A 16,404-nucleotide genomic window follows, 5' to 3' on the forward strand; every position below is an offset into this window, starting at 1 on the left:
ACATTCTCTGCATACTTGACACATGTACTTTTGTAATATGAAATTAGTATGATCTTTGTATAAACCCGGACGGTTATTGATATCCTCGTCCAAATCACCACATCACCGAATTTCCTTCTTCATAAACGTTGTCCGCATATCCCAGTGCTTCCCAGTCTGATCAACGGCATCGTAAAAGTTCTGTACCGTCTTAAACGGCTGATACCCTCTTCTCAAATACCATCCCTCAGTAGTAAACTGATAATTAATTTGCAAGTCAGCTTCCACTTGGTCCGGCCATCAATCCGGAGAAGAACGCCCCTCTTCCTCCTCTCCGACTCTTCTACCCAGGAACGAATCCGATAAACAATCTACATACCTTTGGAATAAAGCCCGACGTAGCCAGGGCAAAATCCTCCCTCATCTGATCCTCGCCCACAATCACATCCAAGACCAACGTCTTGGCTGACAGCGGTGCTCTACCTGCCATCGCCTCGACCTCGTCCATGGCGGCGCGACCCACACCCTTGCTCTGAACGGTTCGGGACACGAAGAACGTTTTGATCCAGAACATACCCGGTGCGGAGCTGGTGACGCCGATGGTCTCGACGCCTGGGTTTTGAGAGTCGAGAGAGATGTGGCCGACGGGGACGAATTTGGTGTTGGTTGGGTGGCGGGGGACGCCGTTGAGGAGTTGGGCTGTGTCGTGAAGGTAGTTTGTTTGCTGGGGGGTTGACAAGGGGAGAAGAATGAGTTTGGTTTGGATTTGAATGAATAGAATGGTGGTGTTTGTGTTGATGTTGAAATGTTGACGCATACTCTTGCTGGCTGGTTGGAGGGTTGGGAGTGATATGGGGATGAGAGTCTTGGGGAATTGGAAATAGGATATAGGGAGTAGATACCTGTTGGTCATCGGTTGCGATGGTTTGCTTCTCGTTAAGACTGTCATGCTCATTCTCTTGAAGAGTCTGGATTTGAAAAAGGAATATTAGACATCTCTCTGTTTCTTTTTCTCTCTCTTGCTCTTGCCCTTGCCCTTGCCCTCTCTCCATGATTATCAGTCAACTTATGGCTGATAGAGAAGCGCCTCGCAGCTTTTTGTCTTTCTTGTTCTCAGGACAAGTTCAAACCTCAAACCATCCAAAGCTCCCAAAATTCTCCTCCTAGTTCTCTGAACCAGACAACCTGCAGCAAGTCCATGGCACACCTTGACTTACAATCCAAAAGATACATTTAATCCCTCTCGTTTGATAATCCACCCAAACCCCCTCGACCTTCTCTTGATCCCAGCCACACTCTTCTCGGTGCCTGAGCAGCCATGCCCGATGGCTCGCGGACTGCGGATCCCAGGGAATGAGAGTGACTTGAGTATCTGATGCCATGGTGTGAAGAAGGTCGAGACTCGATTCACAAACAGAGTAGTGAAGTGAGAAATCAGAAATGACTCAGAGACCCGGAGAGAAATGGACTTGGCGGGTCGAATGAATGGCTGCGCGCGGAGAGGGGGGTGAGATTTGATCGGATTTAAGATGGAGATAGACTTACCTTTGGGGGGGCCAAAAGGGGAGAAAAGAGAGAGAAGGGAAATGAGTGGAGCCTAAATGGGGGTGGTTTTGGTTCTTTTGGCGGTAGTCTTGGGAGAAGTTGTGATTGAGGATTTCGGACTGTAGTTCCTTTTTTTGTCCTTCTTTCCGTCTTACCTGGTCGGACCGAGGATGAATAGCCGAATGCTTGGGAGGTTGGAAGGATTCCGTCTTGGATGCGCATAGATGGTGCTCAACTGTCAAATACGGAGACTGGGACGAACCTAATAAGAGCAATGATCACGAGAAGGAGACTCTCATTGGAGTGGTTTGAAATTCAACGATAGTATTACAGTCCCTTGTGCGCCAAAGAATGCCCTCCGTGTAAATGCCCTCTATGCGATCCATGCGATCTATAGCAAAGAAATTCCAAACCCCCGCAGCCCAGGAAAAAGAAAAGAAAAAGGAGAAAAGAGAAGAAAAAAAAGGACACTAGATACCAGGTGATTGCAGACAGGTTATCCGACAATCTCAGTCTCCTGGAGCATCCTCAAGACCCGCTCATAGGTCCACATGGTGATTGCACTGGCCGGTGCGGCTTTGAGCAGACTCACGGTCAAACCACGATAGAGACCTCGCACCCCCTGCGTCCGGAGAATCAATCCAATCGACTGCATTACACCTGTGTATTCGGGAATATTGCGATGCACATATCGGGTGCGTGTTGGCCCTTGAACTTGCAGACGTTTCCGGACCAAGTCTAGCGGGAAGACACCAGTTTTGGCAATCACGCTGGCGAGCACACCGGCCGCAGCATCTCCCGTGCCAAAAGGCAATTGTTCCCACTGAGCCAGCGACGGCCGGAACCCTTCGTAAGCTGTGAAAAAGAGTCCCATGTACGGTACAATCTGCGCAACGGCGGCCGAGCAGCCACGGAAGAAACCCTTGGTCCCTTCTTGCCGTGCGATTTCCAGCACGGAGGATCCCAGCGATCGATAAATTTTTTCTGTGCCTTGCGCGGCAAATCTTGTGCGGAGGAGATCGAGAGGGTATGTGGTGGCGGTTGCGATGCCACCGGCCAGAGCACCGGAGACGAACGATTCGGCGGATGGCGGGAGACGATAAGGCCCCAATTGCTCCAGCGCTTGGGTGGTCGCTCGATATGCGGTGAATTGAAGCGCTCCGTAACAGACGTACATCAGTTCGGCAGGAATATTTCCCTTCCAGAGACCCTATTCAGACCCACGAGTGTCAATCAATGGTGTCCAGGTATCGACGACTGCGAACTTGAGTTCGCGTTCAGGGAAATGGGTCAATCCTCTTGAGTACACATACCGTGACTCCCTCTTGTCGGACAATGTCCCGCATCGTCGACAGAGTGCCCTTGTACACGGGTCCATTGACCGTCCGATGTGAAAGGGGATCCGAGAGCGAGTGGATTTGCAGCTGCAGACGGATCTTAACCACGTCCAAAGGCGCAATGCAGAACCGAGAGATCAGCCCAGCGGCTCCGCCAGCGAGCACCGTCTGCCTCTTGGAGCCTTCATCTTTCAGATGTTCACCCCCGGCTGACATGACTGTGTAATCGGGGGTGCTCTAGAACGATGGACCCATGTCGCGTGCGTGCAAATGGGTGGGTATTGTTTTAAAAGGCAAACGAAAAAAAGGGTGGATCAATACAAATTCTCGGAGGCGACTGGAATGAGGCCGGCTCTCCGCGGCGATTTACGTAAGTGTGCATCAAGTAGCTCAGTGACCCCCGATATTTCAGGCTAGCAAGGCAGCCTTCCACCGCCTCGACGATTCAGGGACGGGTAAACAAAGAGTCAGGTGACTGCTTGGATGGACCTCGGCATTCTTAATTAGTCGATACAAATTCAACCTCATCACCGCTTGGATACTGGTGGATGTCAGGCTGATTGGGTGAGAAATATGTGCAGCAGAGTACATTGAATATGTAAGAAGGAAGACAATTCATGTAAATTAAACAACTAGCTGTGCGTAAGCTCTCACCAAACCATGTAGCCATGATGGACTTGTTCAGTGTCCCAGGCGCCCGCTGGTGCCAGGCGGAGTCAGGTGTCAGGCGTGGAGCAAAAGGGACCACCGCACGTGTGCCCACATTTAATGGACGCCTTCCCCTCGTTCTGATTCTCCGCATTCGCTATTGATCGATTCATCCTCCCAACATCCGATCAATGCGTCCCGCTTCCCTTGCTGTCGCGCGCAGAATCTCGCGGGGCCTGACGGGCCCTGCGCGGCGACACTTTGTCGCATCGCCTAGGTCCATGCTGGCCGAAGACGATGCTATGACCCGTCTCACCAGCAATGCGGTTCTGTTCGACGCGATCAAAAATGGTCGCTTGGTGGAGCGGGATGGCAAGCCGGTGACAATTTCTCACACGAAACGCGCTGCTGCTGAGGGGCGCCCCGCACGCTCTGTGCAAATCGAGGTGACCAAACCCGCCGAGGCCTATCTGCAGGCCGACAGGTTGGTCCTGTACAGCACAGAGCATGGTCGTGTGGTGCTTCCATTCCATTACCTGCGCGATCTGTGCAAGTGCCCCAAATGTGTGGATCCACACTCGAAACAACGGTCCTTCCGCACCAACGACATCCCCCGAGACGTATATCCGCGCGTGGTGCGGTGGGACGGCACACATGTGGAACTGGAATGGGCCAACGACATTGCCGGCTATGCAAAGGATCACACTTCTCGCTGGCACATTGAGTATCTCAAGAATCCGGTCCTGGATCCCCACGAGCAAAAATCCCCCAACATGCGGCCTCTTCGATGGACCAACAACTTGATGAAGCGACTGCAACACTGGGTGTCATACGAGGATTACATGAACAATGAGGAGAAGTTCGCGGCAGCCATGCGTAATCTCTCCCGCCTGGGCTTGATCTTTGTCAAAGACATCCCGGATTCGCGAGAGATGGTCGCCAAGATCGCAACCCGGATGGGTCCTTTGCGCAACACCTTTTACGGCGAGACGTGGGACGTCAAGACCGTGCCGCAGGCCAAGAACGTCGCTTACACGAACCAGTTCCTGGGCTTCCACATGGATCTCATGTACATGAACGAACCCCCCGGGTACCAACTGCTCCATTGTCTTGAGAACTCGTGCGATGGAGGTGAATCTCTCTTTGCGGATTCGTTCCGAGCCGCCAAGATCATGGAAGCTGAGTTCCCGGCTGAATTCAAGTCTCTGTGTCGCCGACACCTCGGCTACGAGTACAACCATGAGGAACACAAGTACCATAACACCCGTCCCGTGTTCCAGCTTGACCCCAAGACCAAAGAGTTGCGCTATATCAACTACTCGCCCCCCTTCCAGTCAGCTCTTCCCGAATACGAAGGCAAGAAGGGACCGGGCAACAGCGGGTTTGGTGATCTCAAGCGGGCCTTGACTCACTTCACCAAGCTCATTGAGAGCTCGCATGCGGTTTTCCAGCTCAAGCTGAACCCGGGCGAGTGTGTCATCTTCAACAACCGACGTGTGGTTCACGCCCGTAATCAGTTCAATACCAGTACTGGCTCCCGATGGCTGGCTGGCGCGTATGTGGACGAGGATGCGTTGTTGTCGCGTTATGCAGTGTGCGGCGCAAAAAAGCCTCTCGCATGGAGAGCGGCCGATCCATTCAACGGGCTGCGTGAAGTCCGGAAAGAAATTGCTGGGACTACAGCGAACGAGGCCAAAGCTGCACTTGCCGAGGCTCGTCGGCAAGAAAAGCAAAGCACCGTTGCAGAGTCTTGAAATTTTCCTGGCCCATGAGAATTCCGATACCGCTTTGCTTGGGTCGAATGGGGGATTTCACCGTGATGAAGACCAGAATTTTCGAGCTGGGCGTGGGAAGTTGAGGGGACTGGTCTGATGACGTGGTGTTTTTCACGTGGTCGAGGGCCACACTATTACTCTGCATTTGAAGCGCTTTTTTCAAGATAGCGTTGTGTTTCACCGGTGACAGCCTGTGGCAGGTCGACTACTCTTTCCGTGTAAAGAACAAGACAACCAGTCAAATTTTGCATATATTACAATTCAATCACATAAACAAACATGGAGACATGAATCACCTCTAATGAAACGTGTTCGAAACGAGGGGAAATCCAAGATGAGAGGAAACGTGATGCAGATAGTTTAAAATTAAAAGATTTCTTCAACTTTGATTGACAGCCAATTCCATCATAAAAATTTCCAGCCGGTTCCTTTTTTTAAATCATCCGCCGGGGTCCATTCGATACTCTATTATATAGGTCTGCATTGCAGATGCGCATCTAAGCCTGCTTGTTGACTGAGTACTGGTCAAAGAAACCGGGGTCATTCTCAATCTCATCACGGACCTAAAATGGACGAGAGTCAGTAAATCATGCCTGACGCAGATATCAAGAGTCGTTCCTTCATCCTCGGAAAAGGGAAGATCAAACTTACAATGTCCAGTCCACCAACCAATTCACCACCCACCCACAGCTGTGGGAAGGTAGGCCAGTCGGCATATTCCTTCAGACCCTGACGAACATCCTCGTCGGCGAGAATGTTGAAAAAGCCATACTTGACGCTGCGCTCACGCAGAATACCCACCAGCTGTCGGCTGAAACCGCACTGAGGCGAGCTGGGTGTGCCCTTCATAAACAGCATCACGGGAGCGGCCTTGACGAGTTGGTCCAGACGAGCCCACAGTGCCTCCTTCGACTGCTCGGGTGTCAGAGCAGGGGCCGCTGACACGTCAATCGCGTTGGCAGCAGGCTCGGGTGCCCGAGCAGATGCAGCAGGGGGCTGGGTAGCAATCTCAGGTCCATTCTCCCGCGGTGTGGCCGCAAGAGGGGCGGGCAGACTAGCCTTTGCGCCGTCCACGGGGACGGAGCCGCCGGCATGGCGTTCAATCGCATTGCGGACCTTGACAGCGTCGCTCCCGCTGATATCCTCCAAGCGTTGGCCGCCGCGCATCAAGACGACAAATGGCACCGCTGTCACATCAAGCTCTTCGGAAATATCGGGCAACTCCTCCGCATTGATGCTGACAAACGAGATAACGGGCGGAGAGGCGGCGGGGTACTGGCCGGCGATGGCCTCAAGCACAGCGCGCATCTGTGTGCAGGGTGCCGCCCATGGTGTGTGAAAGTAGAGGACAAGCAGTGCCGACGGCGACAGTGAGGCCAGGTGAGATGTGAATTCGGCCTCCGAGGTGATCTCAGTAAAAGCCGACATGATGTGGTGGGGGAGGGCGACCGAGGGGTTTCCCGAAATCGGCGAGGGGAATCGTATGGAGGAGAGCGTCGGCGGGAATTGATGACAAGATATGAAAGTTGCGCTGTCGAAGGTCTTTGTATGGCTTTGAACAAGACCTGCCGTTATGAGTCAAGACGAATGCAAGAAGTTGGTGAGGGAAGAATTGATCAGGCTGGCGATTGATGGCGTGACGTGACGGCGAATTTTCCGGCGATCGACCGTTATCAGATCGTTCGGCTGGATTTGCCCACATTTTTGATCACGTAAGACTTTTTGACGGGCCATTCGCGGGTAGAACATTCTACTGCGCACGACTTTTTAAGGCTTCGAAGACTGGGGGATTTGGTGGGTTAAAATTTGGTCTGCAAGGAACACCTTCATAGATTTCAGCTCCTTTTGCAGAGTTTGATCTATCTCAGGAAAGACTTCCCTGACTGAATTCAAGCGTGGTTTGAATCTAGAACATCGCCCAGGTGAAACCACGTTGGAGACGATATCAGCATCTATTGCCATGATATCATATAGAATATCGAGTCTAGACACTTTAAGTATAAAGGATCAGGTGTCTCCCATCAAGCCCTGTATAGTTATCTGGGGGTCTTTTTTGACAGGATTGAGATCAATTCCCGTATGGCCAGCGCGTGTGCAGGGGAGGTAAAAGAATCAGATAAACTTTGTGGCGACCTGTGCAAGAAAGCGGATACTTTTTGCGTCGAACCCCATCGGTGGCCAGATTGTCAGAAACATTGATTCGATTTTATTTTCGACATATTCTGGAATATCTTTATCAAGACGATTCCGTCCTAAAGCGCACAGTTACTTTGGCAAAGAAGGGCATTCATCGCCTATGAATGGCAGTCGAAAGCGGCGGGGCGGTCCTCTTGGCCTCATGGAGGAGGTCCTTATCAGCACGTGATCTATGGCTTAATTTTGCCCAGGAACGAGCGCGGAATTAAATTGGGCGGCACATCATCAATTTCAGTCAACAATTGGAGATGGGTCGTCATAATAAGCGCAAGCGTGAGGATGATGACTCCGATCCAGTCACCGATACTAACACGAACGGCTTCGGTGTTGCAGAGACCCTGTCCCGCTTGAATGCTCCGCCGTCGTCCACCGTGGATGAGAACATTGTTAACACGCCGAAAAGTCTCAAGGACGGACAAAAGCCCAGCACGAAAAGGAAACGGGTGGATGGAGAAAAGACCAAATACCCGGACCTGACGTATGTGCAGGGCACTTTGAAGTCCTCGATCAGAATCTCCGATCTCCAGGGCCTGCTCCTCTACTGCTTTGCCGATGGAATCGCGCCGCAATGGATTTCCATCAAGCACTCCGGACACATGCGAAAGGTGGTAGTCTTGATGGTACCAGGACTCGAGATTGGCATGTTTGATGGCACAATTCCACTGGGTCCCGATGGGAGTTCCCAGGAGGAGGCAAAGGAGGACTCGGACATGGCTGCAGCCGAGGAAACCTCTGACGATCGAAATAACGTCGATTTCGAGCGCTGGAAGCAGGGTCTTCCCCTCGAGGATCGTTCATCCCGTTTTAGTCCCCGTGAATTGGAAGCGGCTTCTCTTCCTGACCCATTGCGTCCCTTGGCCAACATGTTTCCGCACGTCTGGCCCGTCAAAGCCCCCGGTGATGCCAAGTACAACAAGGTGCACTCTCCGCTTCAAGCAATACTTCTTTCGTCGCTCCCGAAATCTAAAGAGAGTGGTGGTAGCGGGAAAGGTGCTCGGCCCTCCAAGGTCGATAAAGGGTTTGTGCCCAAGCGCACCCCAATCACAAGATTCATCAGCAACATGGAGGAGTTGCGAGAGAACGACTATGTCTTGCATCCTGCGTTCTTCCTCTCCGACGAGGATAAGGAGGCTCAGCTCTCCATTCGTCACCAGACCGAGCAGTCGACACAACACGGATGGGTGGATACCGAGGTACCTTCGCTTGAAGCGGGTGAGGTGCCGGAGAGTGAGATTGAGAGTGGTAGCATGACCGCGGGCCGGAATGTGCTGTCTCTTGATTGTGAAATGTGCCTGACAGAAGGCGGGCAGTCCGAGTTGACTCGTATCAGCATGGTCGGCTGGGATGGCGAAGTCGTTTTGGATGAACTGGTCAAACCTACGAAACCCATCATCGATTATCTCACCCGTTACTCTGGTATCACCAAGGAGATGCTCGACCCAGTCACTACGACGCTGGCAGACATTCAGACCAAATTGTTGACTCTCTTGACCCCACGCACCATCTTGGTCGGACATTCCCTCAACTCCGATCTTACCGCCCTCAAGATCACGCATCCGTTCATCGTCGATACCGCTCACATCTATCCGCATCCGCGTGGTCCTCCACTCAAATGCAGTCTGAAATGGCTCACTCAAAAATATCTGCATAAAGAAATCCAGAAAGGCACCACTGGTCACGACTCGGTGGAAGATGCCCGGGCCGTGCTGGAGCTGGTCAAATTGAAATGTGAGAAAGGCGAGCTCTGGGGCACGAGTGAAGCGTCCAACGAAAGTATCTTCCGACGCCTCGGTCGATCGACCAAGAACGGCAGGACCACTGCCCCTGGAGAGGGACGAACCGGTGCCGTGGTGGACTGGGGCAATCCCGAACGTGGCTTTGGATCTCAAGCCACCGTTTCCATTGGGTGTTGCAACGACGAGGACGTGGTGAAGGGGGTTGCCTCCGTTGTCAAAGGCGACGAGTCTAATCCCACCATTCCAGGCGGGGGTGTTGATTTTACGTGGGCGCGCCTGCGCAACCTTGAGATGACTCGAGGCTGGTGCACTCGCATGCCCGATGCGAACAATGCGAATGAGTCGACGACCCTCGTGCCCCCTCCGGAGGACACGACCCCGACCACAGGCACGTCCGAGTCTGTGACGGATCCCACCACTCTCGCCGACTCGGTTCGCCAAACCGTTGCGGATATCTCCCGCATCTATGAGTCCTTACCCCCATGTACCTTGTTCATTGTCTACTCTGGCACCGGCGACCCGCGGGAAGTTGGTCGACTGCAAAATATGCACCGCAAGTACCGCGAGGAATTCAATGCCCGAAAACCGTGGGATGAATTGAGTGTAAAGTGGACGGATACAGAGGAGCAAGCGCTGAAAAAGGCCTGTGAGCGCGCTCGGGAGGGTTGCGGATTCATGTGTGTCAAATAGAGAGCCATTGGGTCAGAATTCTGTATGATACCCCTCGCATGACCAAAATTGAATGGGCGGCAATATTATCTCGTCCATTTTGTTCGATTCAGGAATTGTCCACTGGAAGCTTGTACTCAATACGGATCAAAGTATGTCTTGTCATCGACCCGTGATTCAGCTTCCGTCACTCCGTGTCCACAAAGACCTCCTGCGTTGTTCTATTTTCTAGAGATCGCAAGAACCATTCCCCTTTAAACGATAGTTGGAAAGCGTGGAGGCAACAAGCCTTGTCAACACCACTGATCTGCCACACACCAAACTATCATGCATATTCTTTCTGCGTCATGCTCACGCAACAGCCCAGGATGTAGACATCTTCCCCCATCGCCCCGATATCCCGATCTTCCGGGGCCCATCACAGGCCGGAGAGTCTACCAAAAAGAAAGCCCATAGAAACGCCGATAAATTCCTATACAGACTGCGCACGCGTGAGCTGGAATAAAAAGCTGCTGACATCGTTGACAGACCAGCACCAGCAACGACCAACCCGGTGTCTCCAAGGCAATTGCGGTCTCCGGTCTCGGAGGATCAGATCTCAACTTCGATTTCTCACACCCGCCACTGAAATCGTCCGGCATCATCCCTGCCAGGCTGAACGAGCGTCAAGTGGATACTGTCCACTCGGTCTGCGGGCAGTGGAGCAGTTTCAATTGTTTGCCGCCAATCGATCCATGGCTGACCCTCGCTGACCGACATGCTGTCTTCTCGAAGGGAAATCATTCCCCGCGTGGAAGCTTACATCTTGTCAAGTGAAGGGCGTGGCTGCACGGCACCTCGAGTGCATGTTGGAGAGCTGGTTTTTTTTCTCTTTTTTTTTTTGGAACCTCCGACTCTCTTGGATTGGTTTCATCTGACTCATATGAACTTGTATTGGAGACGAAGGGAATTTCTTTTATCATCTTGCTTGTGCTTCTTATTGTCTCTTTCTCTGGAGGATAGTTCCCCTTTTTTGTCATATCATCTGAATCCATCATGAGTGATACTTCAATTCGTGCCCCTTCCGCCATGGAATCCTTTGAATTGTCAAGCCGACTAAATAATTCTGCCGAAACGAGCGAAATGAATCTGCCGCCAGTGGATCGCGGCAAGAGAGCGTGGCTTTTCTTAGCGGCTTGTTTCATGATTGAGGCGCTCATCTGGGGTTCGTAACAGACCATCATCCATTCAAATCAAGACTCTCTGAGTGTAACTACCGCATGCATACTAATTCAGGACTCCCTTCCCTCCCCCCGTCATTCAGGGTTCACATTCTCGTTCGGGATCTTCCAGGATTACTACAGTGCTCATGAACCGTTCAAAAGCTCCGGGGACATTGCAGTGGTGGGCACTTGTGCCATGGTATGTCAATGTCTCGAAATCACAGGCTTTGGCCAACGTCGCTGTCATTGTGGGCAACGGGCGTCGGGCGTCGGGATGGCTAATTTCTCGACATTAGGGAATCTCGTACATGTTACTTCCAGTCGCGTTTATTCTTCTACAGGCGCTTCCGCAGATCAAGTTATGGGCGGCACCCATCGGGTTCGTGATCATGTGCCTGGCGCTCTCGCTGAGTTCGTTTGCAACCAGCACGTCGCAGTTGATTGTCTCGCAGGGAGTCGCCTATGGAATCGGTGCCAGCTTGGCTTATGCACCCACGATTGTCTTTATGGATGATTGGTTCGTTCAGAGAAGGGGCTTGGCTTTTGGAATTATGTGGGTGAGTACTTCAACTATCACCTAATGCAGATGCGGATTGGACTAGAAGGTGGAAACCCATCTATCGATTGACTAACCAGTGCATTGTCACGCTATCTAGGCCGGCACGGGGATTTCCGGGGTAATTCTGCCTGTCGTGCTTCAATGGATGCTGAATAGCTTTGGACCCAAGACAACGCTCCGCGCTTGGTCGGTTATCTTGATGCTCCTGGGAGGCCCACTGCTTTACTTTGTTCGACCGCGTCTGCCCATCTCGCGAACATCGCGGACTAGACCCTTTGACTTCAAATTTCTGCGAGACTCGGCGTTCATCGTCTATCAAACGGGCAATATCCTCGAGGCCATTGGCTATTTCCTTCCAACCATTTATCTGCCATCGTTTGCCCGCAGTCTCGGCGCCAGCGGCATCCAGTCATCCCTCACCGTCATCCTCTTCAATCTGGCCTCTGTGTTCGGCTGCATCATCATGGGCTCTCTGGTCGATCGGTACCACGCGACAACCTGTATTTTTGGCTCGACCGCCGGCAGTACCATTGCCGTCTTCTGCATCTGGGGCCTTGCCGACTCCTTGGCCCTCTTGTACCTCTTTTGCATCATGTATGGTCTGTTCGCTGGGTCATTTTCGTCGACGTGGCCGGCCATTGTCATTGAGATCAAGAAACGAAGTGCCTTTGCGGATGCAAGTATTGTCTTTGGTTTCCTGTCAACCGGTCGGGGAATCGGTAATATTGCAAGTGGTCCCTTGAGTGAAGCCTTGCTCAAAGGTTCCTCGTGGCAAGGGCTGGCGGCCAAGGCATACGGATCGGGCTTTGGACCTCTTATTGTCTTCACGGGAATCTCGGCGTTACTGGGAGGTCTGGGCGTTGCTGCAAGATCCTCGAGGATCTCTCCGGCTCACTGATCGTACGCCTTTCAGCACCAGATGCCTTGCCTTTTGGCAAGTCATCGGGCACGGTCGCAACCGTTGTACGTCCAGACAATCTGATGAACTGGCATCTACCTTCCACTTGTCAGAATTAAAACTCGAAGATCTTGTAGACGACAAGAAATAAGGAAGCCATTTCAAAAGTAGGCAGAATGAGACAGCCTTAAATCACGGGCCGTTTTGTAAAAATTTCGAGCCCAGTGTGACGGTCAGGACTGGAATCTCATCGGGATCCATCGGTCTCCATTTCTTCCTCCTGCTCCATAACTCTTCGAATTTGGGCATCCCGTGCCGCGATCTTCGCCTTCCGTTTCTCTTCCTCAAACTGCCGGGCCGCATCAGTCATCCTTGCTGCCTCCTGGATGGATTCAGTCGAAGCAGATGGTTGTGTCTTGTCCTTTGCTTGAGGGACATCCTGACCTGTCTCTTGAGACAAGGCCGGATCCAAATTCAGGGTCGAAGATTCCGTGACTTCATTCTGCGCAGTTGTGTTCAGCCCAAACGATTGGGAACGTGTACTCCGTCGCAGCCGTCGCCTTTTCGCAGTCGGTGGTTCTGGACTGGCAGGAGCCAAGGGTACCTGTGTTGAGGTTTCGGATCCCGCCAGCACTGCTGGCGCGGGCGCGGGCGAGGGTTCTGCGTCTTTTTGAGGGCCGTTCGACTTTCGCGGCCGACCAACTTTTCTAGAACCGCCGAGCGCCGTATCCTCCTTTTGAGGGTTGAGTCGCTGCCGTTTCGGTCCACTTGGTTGTGGTTGGCGGTTGACGGTTTTTTCACTTGTCTGGTTGATTTCATATTGGATTTGAGACTGCGCCGGCCTGGACGGAAGCTGTCGTCCCACAGGTAGAGCCGAGACTCGGCTGTTGCCATCTGGCAGATTGTCCAGCGTCAAATCGTCAGCCATGTCGTCTTCGTCGAAGGAGTCTGCCACTGTAGGTGCGCGACCCGCCGTAAATGCGTCTGGCCATGCGCGCTTCTTGCCGGCTTGAAGCAGACCAGGACTTTGGACCTCTGTCAACTGATCTGGGACATCAACTTGAGGGGCAGGGCTCTTTATCCGGTATTCTTCCATCATTCGATTCTTCAGTTTTAGGGTCTCCATCTCCAGTTTCATCTTCTCGTTTTCCTCTGATTTGCATTTCAGTTCCTTGAGAACGGTCGCTATCATGTCGAATCCTGGCCCTTTCATTCTATCGTTGTCAATTAAATTTCGGCTCGGGGCATTCAATTCTAGTCGGAGTGATGTGAACGAATGTTTCAAATCGGCCATGGTATCGTGTAAGGTGTTCACCGAATTTGAGATCTGGTCTATGCTCCGATTGTGGTGTTGCATCTGCCGATGCATCGATGGTTCCATGGAGACCATATCTTGCGAGCTTGTAGGGACCAGAGCATTCTCGTCCATCGGTTGAACAGATTGGCGGAAAGGTTCAGCCGCCGACCGGGGCTGGAATAATTTGTCGAGAGCGCCGTCTTTGAATAACGGCTCAGCCGTCCGCATGGTAACAATGTCTCTGAACGACACTTTTGACATCTTCCAGAGAACATGGGGGCTAGCGCAGCGAATTAGCTTCGGGTACACAGCGAGTTGTAAACAGGGGAGAGTTGTCATTCGTACCCATCATCCAGTCCGCAGAGGACAGCCAATTTCTGCTGGCATAGTTTACATGATACCTCCTGTGCAAACCGGCCACGAAGCATGCTCATCTCCGAAGTTTGGGGAATATGCTTTTGTTCCTGTGCAACCGAGATTCGCTGCAAGTTGACACTCAGCCATGCCGTTGGGACGGCGTAAACGCTGGAGAGCTTGCCCCACTCATTCTCTAGCACAGCCAGCGAGCTAGAGCATCTGAGACATTGACAGAGAACTGCCGGTCGTTCCAGCGAGCTCAGATCCATTTTCAGCGAGTGTGACGCGGTCAGGCGCGAATGTCATGATGAACGCGCAGGTCTCGTCTGAAGCAGCTCCGCGGGAGTGCGGATGGTCTGTGCTCGAGCGATTCTCAATTCGGTTAGTCAGGCGGGAGGCCAGTCGCGCTACTCGGGTTGGCCCCACGCCCGGTCATGGCTTCTTTTGGTGCCTGACGGTGTGTTGCACAAGTGGTGTCACCTACCGAAGCAATGATTAACGCTTTAAGCTTGGTGGCACTTTGAAGAATAATCATCAAGGTTAACGTCTTATATGAGACTAATGTGTGAGTTATTTATTAAAGTGGAAGTCGGTTCAAAGAGCATATCGCAAGTTCTAGAGGTTGGTCCTGCTTAGAATTACCTTATGGTTCTACCCGTCATATTGGCTTCCAGGCGTGATTCCTTATCTCCTTAACTCCGATGGCTCATCACGTGAGGCTATCCCCCTCCCCCGCATTTTCTGCCAGGGCCCGGAGTTCCTGCCGATACACTTGGACTAATGACTCGTTCACTACACACCTTGTCGAGGAGTTTGGGAAGGTTCAGATCGTCCCTCGCCCCAAGAGCAAAATATCAGATCCGAAATTTTACAATGACATCCACAAGTTCTTCGGCCACAGTGGCAATTCCAGCTGTCAATGGCGAGACCACTTGGCACGGGGCTGGAGCCGCAGAGTTTGATATGCGCAGTATGGCACCCCTCGGAAACTCAATGCAAGAAACATGCTGATTTGTGATTGGTAGGCGACACCATGACGAAACCGACCCCGGCCATGCTGAACGCAATTTGCCAAACAACACTGCTGGACGATGTATTCAACGAGGACCCCACAACGAATAGCCTCCAAAAATACGTCGCCGAAAGAACCCGACATGAGGATGCGCTCCTAGTAATGTCAGGGACTATGGGCAACCAGGTTGCTATACGCTCTCACCTAGCACAACCTCCTTATGCTGTCTTGTGCGACCACCGATCACATATCGTCTGCTATGAAGCAGGAGGCGTCAGCTTGTGGACGGGGGCGACGGTGCAGACCGTCATACCTCAAAATGGGATTCACCTGACACTGGAGGACATCCAGAAACACGCTGTACTCGACGACGACATCCACCACTGTCCCACCAAACTGATCAGTTTGGAAAACACTCTGAATGGATTGATCATGCCTCTCAGCGAAGCGCGACGTATCGTGGAATGGGCCCATGCCAATGATATCAAGGTACATCTGGATGGTGCTAGGCTGTGGGAGGCTGTGGTTTCGGGAGCTGGAAGTCTCTCAGAGTACGCTAGTCTCTTCGACAGTGTAAGTCTCTGCTTCTCGAAAGGGCTGGGAGCGCCAATCGGCAGCATCATTGTCGGATCCCAACAATTTATCAAGAAGGCGCGCTGGTTCCGCAAGTCTATTGGTGGCGGCGGCCGCCAAACTGGCATTCTTGCTGCCGCCGCCCGTGTGGCTCTTGAAGAAACCTTCGGGACAGATGATCAGGGCAAGACCGGAAAGCTTGCTGCAACACACGCAAAGGCTCAGGAGGTGGCGGAGCTATGGACTAGCCGTGGAGGAAAATTGCAATACCCCGTGCATACCAACATGGTCTGGCTGGACCTGCAAGCTTCTGGTGTGGGCCCCAATGACCTAACTTCCATCGGCCAAGAACAAGGTCTGCAATTACTTGGTAATCGAGTGGTCGTCCATTATCGTAAGTCCTGCCGGGTTCAATATTTCCCGTTTTGACAAAAGACTGCCAAAGTATCACTAACTCGTCAACAGAAGTATCCGACGATGCCATTGCTCGGCTGGACAAGGTCTTTGATATTGCTCTTAAGGGCAGCTACCAGCGAAGCGAAGACATGAGAAAGGCATACGGAAGCAGTAACCACTAGAGTTTGTCTGCCGCGACGAAGGCTGAGTATATGATTTTCATCC

At 52.3% G+C, this 16,404-nt stretch overlaps 8 protein-coding genes across 8 annotated transcripts; 4 read left to right on the forward strand and 4 right to left on the reverse strand.

The window, feature by feature from the left end:
- Positions 1-102: 102 nt before the first annotated feature.
- POX_h09684 (uncharacterized protein) lies at positions 103-892 on the reverse strand (the record flags this gene model as incomplete). The annotated part of the gene is made up of 2 exons (XM_050118433.1): positions 103-237; positions 359-892. The coding sequence occupies 2 exons, from the start codon at positions 890-892 to the stop codon at positions 103-105; spliced, it is 669 nt and encodes a 222-aa protein (XP_049965220.1).
- A 1,128-nt stretch (positions 893-2,020) lies between these two features.
- On the reverse strand, positions 2,021-3,077 carry POX_h09685 (Mitochondrial thiamine pyrophosphate carrier 1; the record flags this gene model as incomplete). Its single annotated transcript, XM_050118434.1, has 2 exons — positions 2,021-2,734; positions 2,838-3,077. 2 exons carry the CDS (start codon positions 3,075-3,077, stop codon positions 2,021-2,023), a joined length of 954 nt encoding a protein of 317 aa, XP_049965221.1.
- A 623-nt stretch (positions 3,078-3,700) lies between these two features.
- Positions 3,701-5,263, forward strand: POX_h09686 (uncharacterized protein; the record flags this gene model as incomplete). Its single annotated transcript, XM_050118435.1, has 1 exon — positions 3,701-5,263. One exon carries the CDS (start codon positions 3,701-3,703, stop codon positions 5,261-5,263), a length of 1,563 nt encoding a protein of 520 aa, XP_049965222.1.
- A 518-nt stretch (positions 5,264-5,781) lies between these two features.
- Positions 5,782-6,712, reverse strand: POX_h09687 (Monothiol glutaredoxin-4; the record flags this gene model as incomplete). The annotated part of the gene is made up of 2 exons (XM_050118436.1): positions 5,782-5,847; positions 5,936-6,712. The coding sequence occupies 2 exons, from the start codon at positions 6,710-6,712 to the stop codon at positions 5,782-5,784; spliced, it is 843 nt and encodes a 280-aa protein (XP_049965223.1).
- Positions 6,713-7,728: 1,016 nt separating this feature from the next.
- On the forward strand, positions 7,729-9,906 carry POX_h09688 (uncharacterized protein; the record flags this gene model as incomplete). The annotated part of the gene is made up of 1 exon (XM_050118437.1): positions 7,729-9,906. The coding sequence occupies one exon, from the start codon at positions 7,729-7,731 to the stop codon at positions 9,904-9,906; it is 2,178 nt and encodes a 725-aa protein (XP_049965224.1).
- A 1,014-nt stretch (positions 9,907-10,920) lies between these two features.
- POX_h09689 (uncharacterized protein) lies at positions 10,921-12,544 on the forward strand (the record flags this gene model as incomplete). The annotated part of the gene is made up of 4 exons (XM_050118438.1): positions 10,921-11,089; positions 11,189-11,286; positions 11,384-11,644; positions 11,744-12,544. The coding sequence occupies 4 exons, from the start codon at positions 10,921-10,923 to the stop codon at positions 12,542-12,544; spliced, it is 1,329 nt and encodes a 442-aa protein (XP_049965225.1).
- A 247-nt stretch (positions 12,545-12,791) lies between these two features.
- Positions 12,792-14,467, reverse strand: POX_h09690 (uncharacterized protein; the record flags this gene model as incomplete). Its single annotated transcript, XM_050118439.1, has 2 exons — positions 12,792-14,121; positions 14,187-14,467. The coding sequence occupies 2 exons, from the start codon at positions 14,465-14,467 to the stop codon at positions 12,792-12,794; spliced, it is 1,611 nt and encodes a 536-aa protein (XP_049965226.1).
- A 604-nt stretch (positions 14,468-15,071) lies between these two features.
- POX_h09691 (Aldolase vrtJ) lies at positions 15,072-16,361 on the forward strand (the record flags this gene model as incomplete). The annotated part of the gene is made up of 3 exons (XM_050118440.1): positions 15,072-15,168; positions 15,224-16,177; positions 16,249-16,361. The coding sequence occupies 3 exons, from the start codon at positions 15,072-15,074 to the stop codon at positions 16,359-16,361; spliced, it is 1,164 nt and encodes a 387-aa protein (XP_049965227.1).
- Positions 16,362-16,404: the final 43 nt, after the last annotated feature.

This window comes from Penicillium oxalicum, chromosome VIII (genome assembly GCF_001723175.1).
Source record: "Penicillium oxalicum strain HP7-1 chromosome VIII, whole genome shotgun sequence".
NCBI lineage: Eukaryota > Fungi > Ascomycota > Eurotiomycetes > Eurotiales > Aspergillaceae > Penicillium > Penicillium oxalicum.